This window comes from Choristoneura fumiferana, chromosome 23 (assembly GCF_025370935.1).
Source record: "Choristoneura fumiferana chromosome 23, NRCan_CFum_1, whole genome shotgun sequence".
NCBI lineage: Eukaryota > Metazoa > Arthropoda > Insecta > Lepidoptera > Tortricidae > Choristoneura > Choristoneura fumiferana.
Genome location: NC_133494.1, coordinates 3,057,671 through 3,078,533, shown reverse-complemented (window position 1 = coordinate 3,078,533; position 20,863 = coordinate 3,057,671). Strand labels below are relative to the sequence as shown.

General features: G+C 39.0%; 1 protein-coding gene across 1 annotated transcript in view; it reads left to right on the top strand.

Moving 5' to 3' along the window:
• LOC141441076 (uncharacterized) overlaps positions 1-20,863 on the top strand; it is a 149,956-nt gene that overhangs the window by 117,141 nt on the left and 11,952 nt on the right. The window contains exon 3 of the mRNA XM_074105713.1: positions 13,037-13,124. Within this exon, the coding sequence (XP_073961814.1) occupies positions 13,037-13,124 (88 nt within the window). The remainder of the gene's footprint in view (positions 1-13,036; positions 13,125-20,863) is intronic.

The following is a 20,863-nucleotide window of genomic DNA, read 5'->3' as shown; positions in this document are numbered from 1 at the left end:
ATGGTTGCTTAGGAAATGAAAAGTTTAATATGATTGACAGCCCTTTTATAGCCTGGCGGAAAAATCTTTACAGCGCGATTCAGCTTTTCCTTGAGACGAGATAGTGACATCTTTTGATGCAAAAGTAAACTAAAATCCCGGTTTAACACATAGTGACCTATAATATTTGTGTTATATTTCCTTGTATTTCTTAGTAGTACTTCTAATGCCTTTATGGGGATGGCACAATATTTAATTTATTAAAAATACGACTTGTTTTTAAATTACCCTTTGCCAGGAATATTATATACATGTTCCAATAAATCAGGTCTTTTGAGACATATAACGTTTTTATGATAATTTGTGTATTTATGAAATAAAAACAATATAAATTATTGCATTTTTATTATATTACTCTGCAAATTAACTAAAACCATCTAAAACACATGCAATGCGTTTAGCTTATGCTAAACGTTTTTATGATAATTTGTACATTTATGAAATAATGAAATAAAAACATAAATTATTGCATTTTTATTATATTACTCTACAAATTAACTAAAACTATCTAAAACACATGCAATAAGACAGCTTTGTCTACATAATTTTATGTGGTTAATAACAGAGACGCTTCAAAAATACGGATTCTTTTAATCTTCAAATCACGCATTTCACATGTAACCTCAAGGTCGCTATGACTTCATATGGAATCACCCCCTTTTTAGTAGCCACAAAAAGCCACTTCATTCTGTAAATGATTTAGCAGAAACTCTTCCTTCAATACACTTTGAAATAAAGAATATAAACCCGTTTGTGCATAAATATTTTAATGTATAGGATGACTCTTACTGAGACCATGTCCTTTTTATTGTTTTGGTAAAAAAACACGATATCTCTCCCTTCTGTTATGTTCTCCTTTGCTGTGTTTGATGTTGAAGGGCTAGAGGGTTCGTATAATCATGTTGTTGATGAGCAACTTGCAGTGGAAGATGAAGCTGACTTGCACCAAGTCGCTTGTAAAGACTAGGATGCATAAATACGCAGAATTCTGAAAATCTCGTCTGTATTTCATAGACCAACGTACAAAGCATTAGAGAACATTTCTGTAATGCTCCATTTCAACTCGAATACTGTCGGAGTCGTCTGAATCCATTGTAGGGATACTGTGATTCGAATTTACTCTTAAGGCAGTCCAAATATCAAGTCGAGACTGCAAGATAGCGTTGTCGAAGAAGCAGAGCCAAAATAGTCGTCGAAAATATCCAATCGTGGTCCAATTATCATGCAAAGGTCGTGGAGAAATGCGGCAAATTTTAAAAGTACTGAGTTTGTGTGCTGAGAGGTCTTTAAAAATTATCCAAAAAACACTGATCGCACCAAATCGCAAAGTAAATAAAACGGATTTAGGTTAGATTCTACTTGACAGTGACAGCAGTGACAGTTGACTTGGTTTTTTTTTTATACTGTTTCTACTAAGTACTAAGCCCTCAACGGTTCTGCAATTTCAATCTCACAAACGTCATATCGACCACTTAAAAAAATATTTCTAATTAATAAGAGGAAATAAAAATAAAAGAGCTGCAGTTCCTCGATTATTAAGACGTCGACTATCGAAAAAAATAATAATTAGCGCCTCTCCAAAAAACTTTACTTAGCCAATTAAATATAAGTAGGTACATAATTTAAATATTGTTGACTCCCTTTAAAGAAATTTATTGAATCAGACGTTACTTTGCGAAGGTTCATAATAATGAGCTGGAACAATTACTTTGCTCACCCGCGACGTTGCGATAGCTAAGTTTATGCCAGAAATGTGTGTTCATGCAGTTCCTCCATCCTTCCACCCTCCTTCCCCGACCTTCTCTCTCTTCCTTCGTCCCTTGAAAGGTTGTATTGTTTTGTGACGCAATCCATACTAAGCAATATTATAAATGCGAAAGTGTGTGTGTTTGTGTGTTTGTATATATGATTGTTTGTCCGTTTTTCACGTCGAAACGGAGCGACGGATCAACGTGATTTTTGGATTTAAGGTAGTTTATGGGGTCGAGAGTGACATAGGCTACTTTTTATCCCGGAATCTGCACAGTTTCCGAGGGCGAATTCCACGCTGGCGAAGCCGCGGGCAAAAGCTAGTTATAAAGTAAAATAGACGTGTGTAGCTTTAGAGACACATGACGTGAGCTGCAGGTACCGCCTCGCGGAGCCCCTGGGGACCGTCGCGACGCATGGCTTGGGAACTCGGGAACTCCTGCACTAAGCCGCCCCTGCCGGTGAAATTACTGGCACTTGAGGTATCCCATCTTAGGCCTCTAGGTTGGCAACGCATCTGCAATACCCCTGGTGTTGCAGATGTTTATGGGCGGTGGTGATCTCTTACCATCAGGAGACCCACTTGCTCGTTTGCCATCCAGTAGAATAAAAAACAAAAAAAAAACTAGCCCATAGGTACTTACCGAGTTGATTAGGCATGGTCCTGATTGATCATGTTACCAGAATAGCCCTGTACTTATTTAAAATAAGTGTCTTAAAAATTAATTCGAATACAAGTTTTTGCTGACTGTATTTTTTTTACCAACAAGCACAACAAAAAGGGGGAATTAAATAAAACCTCATAAAAATTCAACCTTCCGCCCAATAAAGATACGTGTGAAGTAGGTAACTTAATTTTCTGTATTTCGCTTAATCTACTCCTCAGCATAAGTTGCCCAATTATGTATTAGCAAATGGCACCCGGCATGTTAATGCAAGATGGCGTCTACAAGGGGGAGTACCGCGAACTTCAGAATATTCATGTGCTCTCAATGAGACCGTACAAATTAACGCTTAGCGTTTATTATTATGTTAAAAAATACGCTGAAATGATAAACCGGCGGGAATTTATGATGTTACCCCCTAATGAAACGTCAAAACGGCAATGAAAAGCGGTCTGGCTGTATGAGCTTAAGCTCCCTTTCCTTTTTTAAGAAAGCTATGTTTTTTTAGCAATACGCTTGCTTAACGAAATTTATGATTTTTCTAAAAGCGAAAATGATTTTCGGATCGTCCGACGGATAACGAACTCTTATCTCTTGTGGCTTTACGCGCCAGAGTTAACTACCAACTATATCACCGTTAGAATCCGCCAAAAAAATCTTAGTTTTCGACAAAAAAATCTTACATTTCGTTGAGCAAACATACTGCTAATAAAACAAATAATATTAGAAATATACTGAAGTACTATGTAATTTCATCGCCGTTTTAAGTAATTGGAATAAAATGAAAGAAGGAGGCGTGACTTAAGTTTACAGACATTAAGATTTTCGATTGGTTGGTTGGTCAAGTTGGTATTCTTAGTTGGACACGTCTAGCATAGCGTGTAAAATCACAGGAGGTTCGGGCTCGAATCCCGACCGCCGAACAGAAAACCTTCAGGGTCTTAAAGCCGACAGGTTCAGTTTTTGTGAGTCGGACGTGAAATAACCATTTCACTGAAATTTTATGGTTAGTGCATGTCAAAATTTAAAGTCATTCAGTAATTGACAAGATTTCCGAAATCCCTGTGGGAAAGGGAATATTTTTTTATACCTATTCACTAGTTAATATAGAGACGTTATATTTGAAACATAACATTCTTTGAGGGTCGTAAAGGTGCACTAAAAAATGAATTACCTACAGAAATTCCCGCGGAACAGGTCTCATTGTAGGTCACGTATTTGTGTGTGACACATTGCTTTATTTTGTGACACTTCAATCAGCCATAACTAACAGCAAGCACTCAACAATTCAATCTGGGTTTTTCAATTTCGATGTAAACTAACGACCGTATTTCGATTTAAAAGCGAGCCAGCGATATGTCAAGCTTTTGATATAGTTTATGTATAAAAAATCTGTCAATCGGGTAGCATGTGAAATAATTATGCGTTACAATGTTTAGATAGATATACTATACATATATACATCAAATATCGATAATTTTTTACAAGAGCTCCCGATTTTCCTCCAAAACCTACAAGTTTTCAACTCAAGACTATTTCGCTTCGTCGATTTGACGACTTAGTTTTTTCTTACTTTCTCCCACGAAGTCACGACAAGTGAGAAAAAAAATGTTGGTTAAAAAAATGACCGCTACCTGCTACATCCGTGAGAACTGACTTATGGGTGTTTTTGTCAACAATCACACAGTTTAGTGAGAAATTTATCGTTTGACGCGTATTGGTTGTGGTGTTTAAAAAAATTGGACGTTTAGTTTTTTTACAGTACCGCATCGTTTTCTAATTAGAGTTAAGAGGGCACTATACAGTTTGTATGCCAGGATCGCAGTAAGTAGAAGGACCTAGTCTTTGCCTACCCCGTTGGGAAAGAGACGTGATTTTATGTACATACGAGTACATACATACATGTATGTATGTAATTATGTCTACCGGTCGTTTTCCATACGAAACCTCTCGATGGTTTTCTCTCCGTATTGTTATGTTAAAGATCTTTATTTCATTCTAAATAAATTCTTACGGGATTGGAATCAAATCTCAAAGTTTCATCCGCTCGGTGATTGTAGCGGGAACAATGTAAAATTTGGTACTGTCAATTCAACGGCTGGATCTAATGAATTACGCGTGCAGAGTCGCGGTTAAACACTAATATAAATAAAAAGGTTTCTACCTATCGTATCGCTGAATGATTATTTGTGCTAATGTTTGGCAAGGAAAGACGGTGACAACCTCGAGAAGCTAATTGTGACCGGTAAAGTGGATGGAAAGAGGCCTCGTGGCCGCAGCCAATGTGTTGGTCTGACCAGATTCGCACCGCTCTTGACTCTACAGTTCATAACGCCTTCCACACCGCCAGAGACAGAAATAGATGGAAAAAGTTCGTGCAAGAGAAAGTGTGATTGGTTTTTTGGAGTCTTTTTGTATTTTTTATTTCAACTCCAAATTTGTTACTTTTACGGGTGTCCCGTGAAACCATATCGAAAATACAAACTGAGACATGGATGCACAGAAAAACCAGAAAAAGAGACCAGCACTGGGAATCGAACCCAGGTCCTCAGCATACCGTGCTGCATGCTATAACCCCTACACCACTGCTGGACAGGAATATAGACACGAATTTTTCCTATGCATACATATCTCAGGTTGCTTATTTCTACTTTGCTACTTAAGCAGCAGCACTAGACTCCTGTCCAGCAGTGGTGTAGGGGTTATAGCACGCAGCACGGAATGCTGAGGACCTGGGTTCGATTCCCAGTGCTGGTCTCTTTTTCTGGTTTTTCTGTGCATCCATGTCTCAGTTTGTATTTTCGAGAGAAAGTGATTCAGAAGGGTGGTCACGACCCTCATTACTAAGGAATACGACACAACGAGGAGGAGGATGTTTGTTGTATTGTCGATTGTCCTAATTGTTAATTATACTGACACAATCAACTTTTTGGAAAGTAAAATAAAATAAACCTAGCCTAATTCTACGCAACTAACGCATGAGGTGCTCTGAAATATTTTCAGTTTCAAGAGGTTTCAAGTGTTAGCACAATCAATCAATAGGACAAACATTACATTAGGACAAACAACGTTAGGCGATTATGACGGACTCCCTAATAAAAGCTTATAAATAGAGTATTAGTAGATTATTTTTAGCGAAAGCTCAGTGTTCACTAATCGCTTTTCTATTAAACCGTAAGTTTTAACATTTCCTTCGCCACGGAAGCTAAAATTTTAAAGTAGCCTATACTCAATAATAAACAACTAACAACAATGAAAACCACTTAGAAGTATACGCACTTAGGAGCAGCATTTTTCTATGCTGCATTTCCTAGCTGTTTCTCTTGATATAAACGGCAATATATCTCGGGTCAACGACCGCGGGTTCAATGTAAGCCGGGGAATAAAACTTATATTTACTAGAAAGTTGTGTTTTAAAGAAGTTTATATATGTTTTTGGAGCACTTTTCCTTACTTCACAAAGTTGATTGCAGACGTCGTAAAAAAATTATCTAACGCGCGCCCGCGGCATCTACGAGTATACGATTCAGCAATCTCCAATCAATACCATTTCATCATAATCATTTTACACTTTAAAAAGAAAGAAAAAAAGGAAATACAATTTATTCGCAACACAAGATACAACAATATTATTAGGTATAAACGGACAACACGGGGGATATAGTAGGTATACTTGTCTTACATGTCAAGCTTTAAGCGTTTTTTCAAAAATTACTTAACAATAGAGAACGGTCCAAAATCGATCGAAAGAGAAGTTTTGCGCATTTATCTCGAATAGGTGAAAATTTGCATTTAAGTCAGTGTTGTGTTAGAGGGGCGATTAGTTTCGTTTGGATTATTATATTCGGTGATTTAATGCCGTAGTAGCCTAAGGTAATACTTTGAACTTGCCTCTCAAGCAGAGGATCTTGGGTTCAAACTCAGGCTCGCTCCTTAGACTTATGCAATCCTCACCACACGGGTTCCACTTGTATTTATCCGAGTTATTTCATTGCTGAAATGTGTTTCACGCCCAAATAAAAGCAGTAAGTTAGTTCTCACGGCCGTGTCATCACCGTAGACGGGCTCTGAAGCCTGATCTGTTTTACCATTGCTAATAAGGGAAGCACATATACTCTCAAATATGAATAAATTAGACCCAGCAAATTATTTCTGCATGATTACGCGTATTTATCAAGTTGCCAGCGCTTGAATTTATAGCTTCCAAAGGCAGCATTTATGAGGTATTTACGTATTTCAACAGTCTTTAGCGTTTGAATATAGTTTAAGAGGAGAAATCGTATAATTTTAAGGAGAAATGCATAAATAACTAATCTAATACCACCTTTTACCGGGGCTTCGTTCACAGTACTTAAATTCTCCTGTAAATTTGCAAGATTTTAAATAATATGAATATAGATGCCGTTCAATCAGTAGAATCATTCATAATAAACGTTTAGCATGACAACTTAATATAATGTTATGTTCATATGGAAAAATGATATTTTGTATAATAAACGAAAGACATACTAACATTTGATATAACAATCAGGGGGTCTAACATAATTTAATGTAAAAAAGGATAAAAATAGATTACATAGGTTAGCATTTTATCAAGGCGAGAAGTCCCTCAATCATACGGAATATAGGAGCTCCACGAAGCCACACGAAACGGAGTTCCGTTAACTTTATTTCATTCAGTCACTTTTCGTTATTATGAAAAAATTAGACTATTCGTTTATTGTGCAATTAGTAGTTATGTATTTAAACCGATTCTTACGTTCCGAGAAGACATGCAGTGTGTTTGTTATACATTTCATTCTTAAATTGATTAAACTCGTATGCAAATTGAAATTATTCATTTCGTTTATAAGCGAAGTGATATTAGTACAAATGTTGCTATCCAAATCATTCATTACACACCCTTTGAACATAGCAAGTTAAACAAAAGTTTGTAAAAATAATCTAAAGTTGTTTTACCTTACTCAATGAAGTGCACCATTTCCATAACGGTTGGGAAAACTAAAGTTCGTTTTTAAAATCGTGATACTATTTTTTAACGAGATATATTTTAGCTCAAGCATTCCATGTTGAAGCTAGGTAGAAAAACTTAATAGCTATTCTGTCTTGCTTTTCCGATAGCCATTTGCCTTAAGGGTGTACCGAGCTTGCTGCATCGCAATTCGCATCGCTACCGCTATTAGCGGTGCATTGCTCCCGGCGCACTGCTCGTGGCATACGCCTCAGATCATACGCATAAGCGGAAGCGGGGGCGGAAAGGGTTCAATGCCCTGTGTAGGAAGATAGACTACTACGGCGACTTGGGAATTGAGAACGTGCCTTCAATTTTCTACATAAATACTCATGTATTACTTAATGTGAAAACGCTCTAAAAGCGTTTTCTACTATCCGATCCGATATCGGTATCGGACGCCGATACGTTATGGGGGCAAGTGAAATGTATGAAATATGATCCGATACCGGATCGGATAATCTGAAAGACAGGTACATATTTCATACATTTTACTTGCCCTGATATCGGTATCGGAGTTCGACACCGATATCGGATCGGATAATCTGAAAACGCTCTTAGGCTGCGTTTCGACCAGAGATGTGGGAGGATGTGCTTTTCATGAAACCGAGGGCGCATTACCAAATAAAACAAATCCGCATCTGTACGCGTACACAGCATTTTGCAGGTGGTAGGACCTTGTGCAAGGTCCGCCCGGATTCCTACCACCATCTTGCTCGCTAATCCTGCCGTGAAGCACTGTTGTGTTTCGGCGTGGAGAGTAAGACAGCCGGTGAAATTACTGGCACGTGAGGTATCCCATCTTAGGCCTCTAGGTTGGCAACGCATCTGCCCCCTGGTGTTGCAGATGTTTATGCCCACTTGCTCGTTTGCCATCCAGTCGAATAAAAAAAATAAAAAACGCGCTAAAAACGGGCTTATACGCGCTAGTCTGATCTGATCCATACTAATATTATAAATGAGATAGTGTCTGTGTTGTATGTTGCGTCTTTCAAGTCGAAAGCTAGTAAAAATAAAACACTAGTCTGAAACCGCCCTTAAAAAAAGTCCTAACGTCACGTTTGTCTATTCTAGTCGTGTCTGCAGCGTTCCCACGGACTCGCTTCATGTAGCTTACGACACGTCGAAGGCCCTTTACTACGAAGTGCAAAATTTGAACTTCGTATCTTCCCGTCTCGCTGACGCTAATATTATTTGATACGAGAGTGAGAGGGACGGCACGATACGAACTTCGAATTTTGTAGTAGCCCCCCAGATAGCTTTGTGGCAGACCAGACATCCTGCCAATGTTTTCGTAACTCTCTCAAATCTAACAAATCCTTCCGACTTGTGGCATGTACCTCATTAATATCAAATGGCTCCGACTCACTTTGAGAGCATTAAATGCTTTGTAGGTATGAATTTGTTGACTTCATAAGGACGCTAATTGGTTTTAATCGTTACCTTTTGAAAGGAACGGTGCTTCCTACGCGGAAGTACGACTTTAACTTTTTCGTTAAGAAAAAAAACAGAATTCCTCAATTTTTTCTAAAGAAACAAAGAAAGAGAAACATTTATTCGTGACAGAACATGAAAAAAGAAAAAAAATAGGTACATATGTATGTAGGTACCATGGTCTCGAAATGGTCCCAAATCAGCATACCTATGCCGCCGTTACGGACGGCGCTGCAGGGCTACTACGAAACTCGAAACTCGAAGTTCGTGACGTGCGGTCCTCTGACACTTATACTGTTTAATACTAGAGCGAGAGGGACGGTACGATACGAACTTCGAGTTTCGAGTTTCGTAGTAGCCCTGCTGGTCTTCCTTTGAGACCATCAGGACTTTTCTTGTCAGGTGAAGCATGCTTTTGTTACAGGATACCGATTTGTTCCTGATTCGACATATATTCCTAATCCATACTAATATTATAAATGTGAAAGTAACTCTGTCTGTCTGTCTGTCGGTTTGTCTCTCTCTCTGTTACCTTTTCACGCTTCAACCGCTGAACTAATTTAGACGAAATTTTGGTATAGAGATAGTTGCGAATCCCGAGAAGGACGGATACTTTTTATCCCGGAAAATTGCATAGTTCCCGCGGGGTATCGATAAACGAATTCTACGCGATCAGTCGCGGGCAACAGCTCGTTGGTCATATATCATATTCCTAACCCGTCATATTCCTGCTTTGTCATATTCCTAACGCGTCATTGTACAGTCAAATGACATCGCGAACACGCGCTTACACACATGATTTCTAATAATGATACAAAACAAACACCATAACCGCAAAACACACATGATAAAGTCCCCACAGATCTTCCAAATTAACTCTGTACTGTACACGTTATCTATAAATTTATGTTTGCCAGCGGTTGGGAACGCGTTGTTCTAAAACATATAATTAACGCGCTAGTTCATTAGGAATATAATTATAACGGTATCTGGCTTGGGCTCAGAGCAACGAGGGCTTCCTACGGAAGGGAGTAGCCATTCGCCGCGTTCCCCTCTGTCAAAGTACAAGCCCAACTGGGCATACGAACTTTATAAAACAAGGCGCGCTCGGATTTCAAACTAGACCGAATCGAGTCGCGCGACTGGATTTAGACTGAATGTATCGTGTCGTATATTATCGTATCTGCGTAGTGTGTGATAGTTTCAGATCATTAAGTTATTATACGCAGATTAAATATTATCGTATCTGCGTAGTGTGTGACACGCTTAAATCCTTCAAACTGAGTAGACTTGTTTTTGGTGCAGATTGTTTATACAGGAATTACAGAATGTTTTCGTGTCTATCTCTTCTAGATTTACTCGCGTGCAGCGGGGCTCTCACATCAACCTGTATCTATCTGCAGATAAAATACTATACCATATTTATATCGGCAGATATTATACACAGATCAATTTATATACGCAGACAATATCTTTGCCATCTTTCGATATAATTATGTCGGTGCCCACAAATATAAGTACTTACACAAATATAAAATATAAGTTATCTGCGCTCATTGAATTGTATAGGGAGCGATATTGACAGATATGCGTTCAGATACAGATATCTTATCGTATCTGCTTAGTGTGTGACACGCTTTACACGTGCTCCCAGCCCTAAAAATAGAGTCGTCAGATATTTATACACGCTTGTTGTGTCAGATATGTGCTGGTGAACTGTCATAGAAACTGAATCGAGTACAAGGGTGGAACCTTTGTGATACTAATGTCATATTGACATTCCATACGTCATCCCAGCCTATTTACGTCCCACTGCTGAGCACACACCTCCTCTCAGAATGAGAGGCCTTGGGCCGTAGTTCCGTTAGATTGGGAACTTCACACATACCATTGAATTATTTCACAGGTGTGTGCAGGTTTCCTCGCGATGTTTTCCTTCACCGGTAAGCTCGTGGTAAATTTCAAATGCAAATTTCGCACATGAATTTCGAAAAACTCAGAGGTGCGGGACGAGGTTTGAACTCAGGAACCTCTCCTTGAGAGGCGATAAGTCAAACCGCTAGGCCACCACGGCTTTTTCCATACTGCCAACGAAATCTAGCGCAATTTACTATGAAAAAGTCCCTGGTATACGCGATTCAGTTTCCTCGGTACTATACAGAATAGTAAACCGCACCAACTTCACAAGTAGCACTTTACATCCGAGAGTTGCCAGTTCTCCACTAATTATCGCGCGAGGTGCGAATTCGCTGCAAATATCATCTCATTACAGTAGCGTTGAGTTTCCGTGCTCCAGGGAACTCGGGATTATTTTTAAACGACTTCAAAAAAGGAGGTTATCAATTCGGTGGTATTTTTTTTATGTTTGTTACCTCAGAACTCCGTCATTTATGAACCGATTTGAAATTTTTTTTTGCGATCGTCTAGGAATGGCTTCAATTAGGTCCCATAAGCACCAAATTAGTATCTGATGATTGGATCTTAAGGAAATCGAGGGAACTCTTCAAATGTCGTAGGAACACCTATAGTAAATTGGATATATTTTGTAGTAACTCATGCATTTGCTCTTGAAAATCATCATTTGGTGAAGTGAAACTGATGATGAAGACCACAGTTGACCATCGGAGTTACTACTCAATAACAAGTATTTCACGGGTTGAATTTTAATTACTTTGACACAGTTGCTAAGCAATTTATGCTCCTCGTAATGCATATGGTAAAACGGGTGGTGAAGCACCAGGACTCTTCAATAATGAACGTTTCTGCATCGGAAAAAGCAATCTTTCGTAAAAGGTGACGAGCAGTTGATATTAAACTATTGTAGGTATCTTAGATTATTTACACTAAAAAGCGTGAAAAAAATTATAACAAAAAATTAAACCGACTACAAAAAACCATGAAAATAATTTTCTACTGATTGAAGCCCAATATAAAGTGCAAAGAGCAGATAACCGTTGGGGGAGAAAAGTCCTCGAGTGGCGACCACGAACCGGAAGACGAAGCGTTGGCAGGCCTCCCACCAGTTGGACTGACGACATCGTGAGAGTGGCGGGAAACCGGTGGATGCAAGTGGCGAGTTGTCGTCCATTGTAGCGTTCTAAGGGGGGGCCGTTGTCCAGCAGTGGACGTCTTACGGCTGATGATGATGATCGATGATGATGATAAAGTGCGTAGGTGAGGTAGATGACTATAGCTTCACTCCTGCTGGCTCGTGCTGAGGCACTGACCGACTTCAGACTGGTAGAAAAATATTTTCATGGTTTTTTGTAGTCGGTTAAATTTTTTGTTATATTTTTTTTTATAACTCGACTAGCCTCGGCTTCGCACGAATAAAACATTAAGGGGCTGTTTCACCACCCATTGATTAATTTTAATTAATGGATAATGTGATGCCGTCTCCGTCTATTCTAACAAAACAAACAGAGACGGCATCACATTTATCCGTCATATTTTAATCAATGGATGATGAAACAGGGGGTAAATCCAGCAGCTGTGTCTATCTATCTTCCAAAAATTACATCGTTGATCTTATTAACAGGTTCCCTGTCTTATGAAGCACAATGTGCCTCATGCGTGACTTTACTGGTAGGTACGTCTATGAGGCACATGTGCCTCATGGCCAATGATGTAAATAATTGCGTGTTCATCCCAGCCTATATATGTATATGTACGTCCCACTGCTGGGCACAGGCCTCCTCTCTACCCACCCGGGCCAAGTGCGGATTGGGAACTTCACACGCACCATTGAATTGCTTCGCAGGATTGCGCAGGTTTTAAGCTCGTGGTAAATTTCAAATGTAATTCCGCACATGAATTTCGAAAAACTCAGAGGTGCGAGCCGGGGTTTGAACCCACGATCCTCTGCTTCAGAGGCGATAGGTCAAACCACTAGGCCACCACGGCTTCGTTGATTTTGTTGCGTATTATTACTATATTATTTTTATTCTTGAACCAAATTTAGATAACCAGTGAAAATTACTATGAGGATAATAGGGATATTACACATAAGCCGCGGGCAAAAGCTAGTTCTACATAATTGTCACTTTTTTGTATGAGAAACTTAGTCACTCCACGGGCTCAATTTAGTAGTAATTATTTGAAAGTGTATTTTATCTAAATCATGTTTGTTTTGTTACAGGCGTACAGTCCGACTGGTTTCGAGAAGTACGGCTACACCTGCACAGTGGCGGACTTCAGAGTTAACTTCTCCGTGTGGGACACGTCAGGTACCTACTGATCACGTTTCTGTCGTAATGTACTCCTACGCGGGATAAAAGAGTTTATTGGTCAATGAACTGAAACAATTACCTACTTTGCTCACCCACGACCTATAAAGCTACATTAGAAATGTGTGTTCATGCAGTTCCTCCACCTCCACATTGTAGGAACTTACAAATCACACAAACCCATCTATCACCACCACCACACTACACTGACGCGTTTCGAATTCAACCAGATCACATCTTCAGAGCAGAGCAATACAACCATGCTACCAGATGTTTATTTATTTATTTCTCATGGAGAACCAACAGAGATAAAATCAGACAAAATATAATATTATACTACAGTTTATCTAAAAAACTCACTAAAACATATACCGTTAATTTTAAAGAATACGCACTAAGTATTATCAACATACACACACCACACACTAACATGTAGTGTGGTGATGGTGATGAGTTTGTGTGATTTGTGTGTGTTCTTACAGTGTGGAGGTGGAGGAACTGCATGAGCACACATTTCTTGCATAAACGAACTATCGTAAGGTCGCGGGTGAACAAAGTAATTAGTTCAGTTCATTGATATAGGCCCCCGAAAAGTAACGCCTGATTCAATAAATGGTTTCTTGGTCATGCATCTATTATCGTACAAATGCTTGATCATAGTGCTCAAACGATTTATCAAACCAATCACAATAAACGGGGGCCCTAAAAACAACATGATTGTGTTATGAAACTGAAGTTCACTGCCAATACCAGGCGTCGAACCCATAAACCTTCTTAACATAGCCTCATCAAATACTTTACAATTCAATAAACGTGACGAAATCTCATTTGCCGTTTACGACAGTAGTGCTGCCAGTAGATAGTCTATGGTCCTTAGTTTATATCGATAGCTGTAGAATGGTAAAAACAAGATTGGTAGTATCGAGTAGGTACTTATACACTAGTAGCTATAAATAAATAAATAAATATCATGGGACAATTCACACCAATTGACCTAGTCCCAAAGTAAGCTTAGCAAAGCTTGTGTTATGGGTACTAAGCAACGGATAAATATAATAAAATTATACAGATAGATACATACTTAAATACATATGTAGTAAACACCCAAGACCCGAGAACAAACATTCGTATTTTTCATACAAATGTCTGCCCCGACACGGGAATCGAACCCGGGACCTCAAGCTTCGTAGTCAGGTTCTCTAACCATCTGGTCGTCAACACATCGATATTTTGGCACAGTTGCATGCGCCATGATCACGAGATGACTGGAGAATTGCGGGTATGCTGGTATAACTATCAGTCAGCAAAATAAGCTATACACTTACAGTTCATAAACTAATACGTCATCTTTTTATCGATTTCTGTTACATTTATTATTAAATATTTAATTATGAAAATCACAAGTTGCGAGCGACATTGACGTGACACATAAGAGAGAAAATTGAAAATACAAACTTAAATATAGATGCACAGAAAAACCAGAAAAATAAGACCAACACTGGGAATCGAACCCAGGTCCTCGGCATTCCGTGCCGGGTGCTATACCGCTACACCACTGCTGGACGGACGGCCGGACGGTACAGACGCGAATTTCCCCTATGCACCACATATCTCAGCTTGTTTGTTTCTTATTTAGCCACTTAAGCAGTGACGCTAGCGACATCTATACCGTAGCCCTCATAACCAAAAAACCAATATAAGAGAGACACAAACAAAACTCACTATTTTTACTTTCTTTAGGTAATAGTTACCTATGTAAATTAAAAACACTTTAGTTAGTTATGGACTTAAAAAAGGGCTTATAAAACAATTCTTAATTTGTATTTAAAATGAAATGTTTTAATGTAAGATAATATCTCTTAAACTATTAGTACCTACCTAATTGGTTAGCACTTTGTGGTACAGTAGACGGTACGGAGTTAGATTCTAAAATAATATTTCCCTCTCGTTCGTTTTAGACAAAGGTGAACAAGAGAGCATATGATTTTGGCTTCTATTTTCGTGCCGTTTACTATACAACTGTCGATAATTCGCCATCACTAGGGACCGTAGACGAATTTAATTTCGTAACTGAATATACCTACCGTGCCGTCTTGTCTTTTGTTTCCTTAGCTGTTTAAGTTAGCAGTTTACGTCGGTGTGCGAAACAAATGATTTCAATATATCCCGACAGCAACGGCATTTTGCTAATTTTAGAAAACTCTTAAATCGAACATATTTTGGATTTTTATAGATGTCGCTAGCGTCACTGCTTAAGTGGCTAAAATAAGAAACAAACAAGCTGAGATATGAGGTGCATAGGGGAATTTCGTGTTTGTACCGTTGACCAACGTTGACAACGTTGTACGGAATACCGAGGACCTGGGTTCGATTCCCAGTGATGGTCTTATTTTTCTAGTTTTTCTGTGCATCTATATTTCAGTTTGTATTTTCAATTTAGGTTAGGTTTGGTTAGGTTTGGTTAGCCCTGAACGCGCTATTGACATTTAATTCATACCTACCTTCGACTGATGTAACTACTGTGCTATAAGATATTCTGTTGCCAAGAGAACTGCCGTAGTGCGACAACCGAACATCAGGTGAGCAAAAACTGCGGATGCTGATGGATTGCGGGCCGCGGCTTAGCAGCCCGACAGTGCTTTATTGCGTACACTCAGCTACGAACAAATACATAATTCTTACCAATAATATAATTGTGTAACTCTGTTACCTGGGTTAAAATTATTTTCGTTACATGTTTTCATCCCCGAAAAAACGTGACGGAGTAGAGTTTTTTGTATGGGACATAACTATTGGCATTTTAAATTTTTCTCTAGTTAAATATTATTAGTTACACCGAAAAAAAGGGTAAAAACGGAAACCCTAAACTAAGACTTCGCTGTCCGTCTGTCCGTCTGTCACCAGGCTGTACCTCATGCACCGTGATAGCACGATAGAATTTTTCACAGATTATGTATAGCTGTGGCCACTATAATAGCAAATACTAAAAGCAGAATAAAATAAATATTTAAGGGGGCTCCCATACAACAAACGTGTTTTTTTTGCCGTTTTTTGCTCGATATTAATAACTGCAACAGGTAGACGCTTAAAATATTCATAGAATATTTAGTCGTTTATTAACTTTAAAAATAAATGATTCAAATAAAATATTTTTTTAAGGTGGGCTTCCATACAACAAACGTATTTTTTTGCTAATGTCTACTGTTGTATAGATAATAGTCTTTTAGTTTAAAGAGACATTAAATTTAGCGTAGGCGTCTCTTACATGGCGATAATGAACACCACGTTGTAGTGTTTGAAATTGCCCCAGAAATTATGCTAAATCGCTGCATTTACATCCAAATGCCAGATCTAACGGGTACAGACCACTAATTATGTATTTTTTGTCAAATGACTGTAAAATAGATTAATTTTCAAATTATTGTAGACGCGGAAAATATCTTAATATATTATGTATATTCAAGGAAACTGAATCACGTAGGTACCAGGGTGGAGCCTTTGTGCTACTAATGTCATGTTGATATCCCATAGGTACATCTGCTAAAGAAATCATAGCAAATTTGGTTATGAAAAGGTCTATAAATAGGAATGATTTAACAACTTCTCAATGTAATACAAACACCTATCAAATTTTAACCAATAAAACTGTTGCAGCAATTTTCTTACTTTCACGACACACATATGCAGCTGCTCCATAAGCTGTTACCAATAAATACTACCATATCGAATGTTCCAGTTGTTTACGAGTCCAACTGTACGTCGTAAAGTCTACGGTACATTTATACGACCAGCGTCGGGAATCGTAAAGGGTTTCACACATTGTATGTGAAATAATAAATAGTGGTACATAACTTAGATATTCGGTCAGCCGTCGATTACTAAAAATCAGATGTAGGTATGTAACACAATTTTAAGTCGATAAACAGAAAAATAATAGGTAATTATACTAACTTACTTGATGCTGATTAAGAAAGCAACATAAATACGGACTTATGCGACAAAATACGATGCAAAAACATTAATCACCAGAACTGGAAGTTAAATTTCTATTAAAAATTTAATAAGTACAAGATTTTTTTTGTTGACTTTACTTTATAATGACTGTACTTGCACTGCCATCCAATGCCATATATTATTACCCTGTAAACCTAAGACCTTATTGTCTAACACACTTGAAAATGACTTGAAATCACAATCAATTGACCACTTCGTTCTGTCATACGGTATAAGACGAGGGTAGAAAGAGATGGTCAATGCGATCGCGAACATCAAACGTTAAACAGTGCGGCGCTGTTAACAAGTCAATCCTGACACGAGTCACTCCCATACTGAATACGTCAAAAATCAGAAACATTGAAGTATTTAATTTAGTACCAGGATGACAGGTGTCAGGATTGACTTCTTAGCGGCGGACTAGATCTTGTCTAATTTAAAATGACGCGTCCCTCACTCAACTAAATCAGTTCATTATGACTAATCAGACAGCAAATCTTACAATAAACCGCCTTAGTCCAACGGGGAGCTAAATCCTCGTTAGACTCAGGCGGGATTGTAAGATTTGCTGTCTAACTAATCATAAATAATGAACTGATTTAGTTGAGTGAGGGACGCTTCGTTTTAAATTAGTCAAGCTCTACTAAGGTTGGAAGGTTTGACGAGTCCTTAAGAAATATGAAATTTAAGGTAGCTTCACACTGGCTGCCCATAAATTTTGTGGTTGAGTTTTTTAGTCTCTGGCCCGGAAATCTTGTTCGGCTCAGAAAAAAAAGTCCTACATCACAAAGTCATAAAACTAAAGCATTATAACGTCGCCGCTCCCGTCTACCCTCAAATCAACTTTGTTTCGAGTTGCAGCCCGATTCAATTTTCTCAACGTTTCAGAACTATTGTGACTGCAATTGCATTGGGTTCGATTGCGATTTTCGGTATTGGAATTCTATTTGAGATACACAAGGGGGCTGACGACGGTGGCTTGGTTACATGAAATGGACGGTTAGTAAGGGGTTGTTCAAGAAAGAGGGTACAGTCATAGATATAAACAAAGAAAGGTAGATACGAGTACTTGTTTCCCACGCGTGAACCAGCACTTAAATCAGGTGCACCACAACTTGCCTCAGTCACTGTCTGGCGCGTACGTGTTACACCTCAAACAGAATTTAAAAACGATTGTCAAAAGGCTGCGACAATGCCATAGTGTTGCCTTTAGTAGGTGGAATAATAGCTGCAGAATAAAAAACAAAGGTTCACGGTCGATTCAGGCCGCTTCCAACCGAAGTAACTGGAGGGCCGTAGGCCTATGTCCAATAGTGGCAGGCGTGGTCCAAAGGGGGGTCACAGGAGACATGATGACATGATGATGATGGCATAGCCGCGATGCATTAATTATTATTGTGACCACCTCCAAAATTTTTGACCGCGCCTACAGAGCTACTCCGAAATTCGAAAATCTACCTTCGTGTCGGTCCGTCCCTCTGACACTTATTTTATTTAATACGAGAGTGAGAGGGACGGTACGATACGAACTTCGATTTTCGAGTTTCGGATTAGGCCCTCTGTGCCTCTAGTGTGGCGTTTTCACAAAACATTCGTTTACTATTCGAAGACATCGAGCGTTCGATCGTCGATACGTAGCCACATGTCCACGGTGCGGCGTCGTCACGTTTTCGTTACGATACGCGGACGAAATAGCTTACGTAGCAAACCTACACTCACAAAAGTTGTTGCGCAAACTTTCCGCTAGAGGCGCTGTCCGTGCTTCCATGCAAATTGAGATTATAACGCGAACGCGATCGAGACGTATTTTTGAACGGGAAAATACACTAAGCATCTGAATAGTGGACGCCCTACGACGACGACGAATATGATTCTAAGGGGCTGTCACCATCCATTGATTAGTGTTAACTGGCGGTTAGGTGTGATGCCGTCTCTACGAGTAGACGGAGACGGCATCACATTTAACCGGCGGTTAACGCTAATCAATGGATGGTGAAACAGCCCCTAAATAGCCTTGATGAACAGTCATGGTTTCCAAAATTGGTAGACAAAGGATTCCAAATAGACGGAAACGTAGGAGTCGGTAGGTGTGAGAATTGTTCTCATGTGGGTAGGAACAATAAATCATAGTGTTATGAAACTGTTTCATAGTATTTATCGTTATGCTGTGGGCTTCTAAATGTTCTGGTGACTCGTATATTGTAGCTTAGGGTACATTTAATGTTTAATGAAGGTAATGAGTCATTTCGCTATTCAATAGTCGTAGCATAGTCCAATTATGCACAATGATATTTTGAACGTCATACAAAAGTAGTGTTTTAAGCTCATAATTAACTGGGCAGTACACATAATGCATTAATTAACGCATTTGTAAAATTTGTATGTCAATTTGCGGTTTACATACATTGACTTCCTGATTTAATTTCAACAAAAACATCTTAAATTTTAACAGACTAATTTCAACATAACGGTGTAATGCATTATAAGGCACTTGTCCCACCGCCGACGATGAGCGAGAAGCGAGCAGAGCGAGTAACTAGAAACGAGTGGGCGAGCAGTGAAAAGCGAGTGTTCGAGCACGAGCGATTACTCGCTCCACTCGCTCGAGCCGGGCTGCCGCCAAGCTAACAGCGCTGAGCGAGTATCGCTGAGCTAGTTTTATAGCTCAGCGAGTTTTATAGCTCTTGTCGCTGCGACAAAAGATGTAAGAGCGAGTTCTCGCCGGCAGTGTGAACCGCCAGCGATCAACTATTAATATATATGTCTCTTTTACTCACACAGGATCTTATATCTTTTGTTCGTTTCTTGAGCGAGAAAATAGTCCATAGCCAATCGTTTCCTCGCCGGCGGTGAGACAACTGCCTTATTATCCAGCATTCATTAAGCTTCAAACACTAACATTGTATCATGTAGTTGCGTTTCTATATTAAACCGGAAGACCTTTTTGACTATCTCAGCTGTTATCAATGGACTGGTATTACAATATAAAAACCAAAGTGCGTCAGGTTAGCCAACATACACGACTGCAGAGAGCGCATAAACAACGCATGACTGGACACACAGCTAGTGCACTATAGGACTAGATCATGGAATATTGGTGAGCTGAATCAGTGACCCGTCTGTTTTGTTTGTCAACGCACATTGGACACGAGCGCATGCAATGGCGGACAAAGAGGGTACAAACATACAAACAATTATTTTATTTAACCGCAGTGTATATAGTTGACCGAGTCAGTGCTTTACCATTCTTATGACAGTATCTTATAGGGAATATTGCTGCAATTTTCTGCCGTCAGAGCGCAGCACTAGCACTAAACCGTAAACAGTTTTTTGAGTATCTTAAATGCCATAATATCATATAATTTCAATTATTTTTTTGGAAATATAGCTCTATCGTTAATATCGATGTAAATATCATGTTATTTTGTTACTTATAAATATATCATGATTTCTATAGGTTACCCATATATGCCCAGAACTATTTTTAGCCTCCAATATCTTTCATTCGCTAGACGTGACAGATAAGCGTTTTCGTTTACAAATTCGCGGGTTTTTTGCACGGTTCAAGCTCTGCTGTAACGCTGTTTATTGCGAACTACGAACTCCGGACCCCGAGTTTGGACAACTGTCAAAGACAATAAAATGAGTACATGTCACCGATATAGCTTCGAAACATATTATGCAAGTTGAAGTGGCAATGGGCAGGCCACATCGCTCGGAGGACAGATAACCTTTGAGGGAGAACT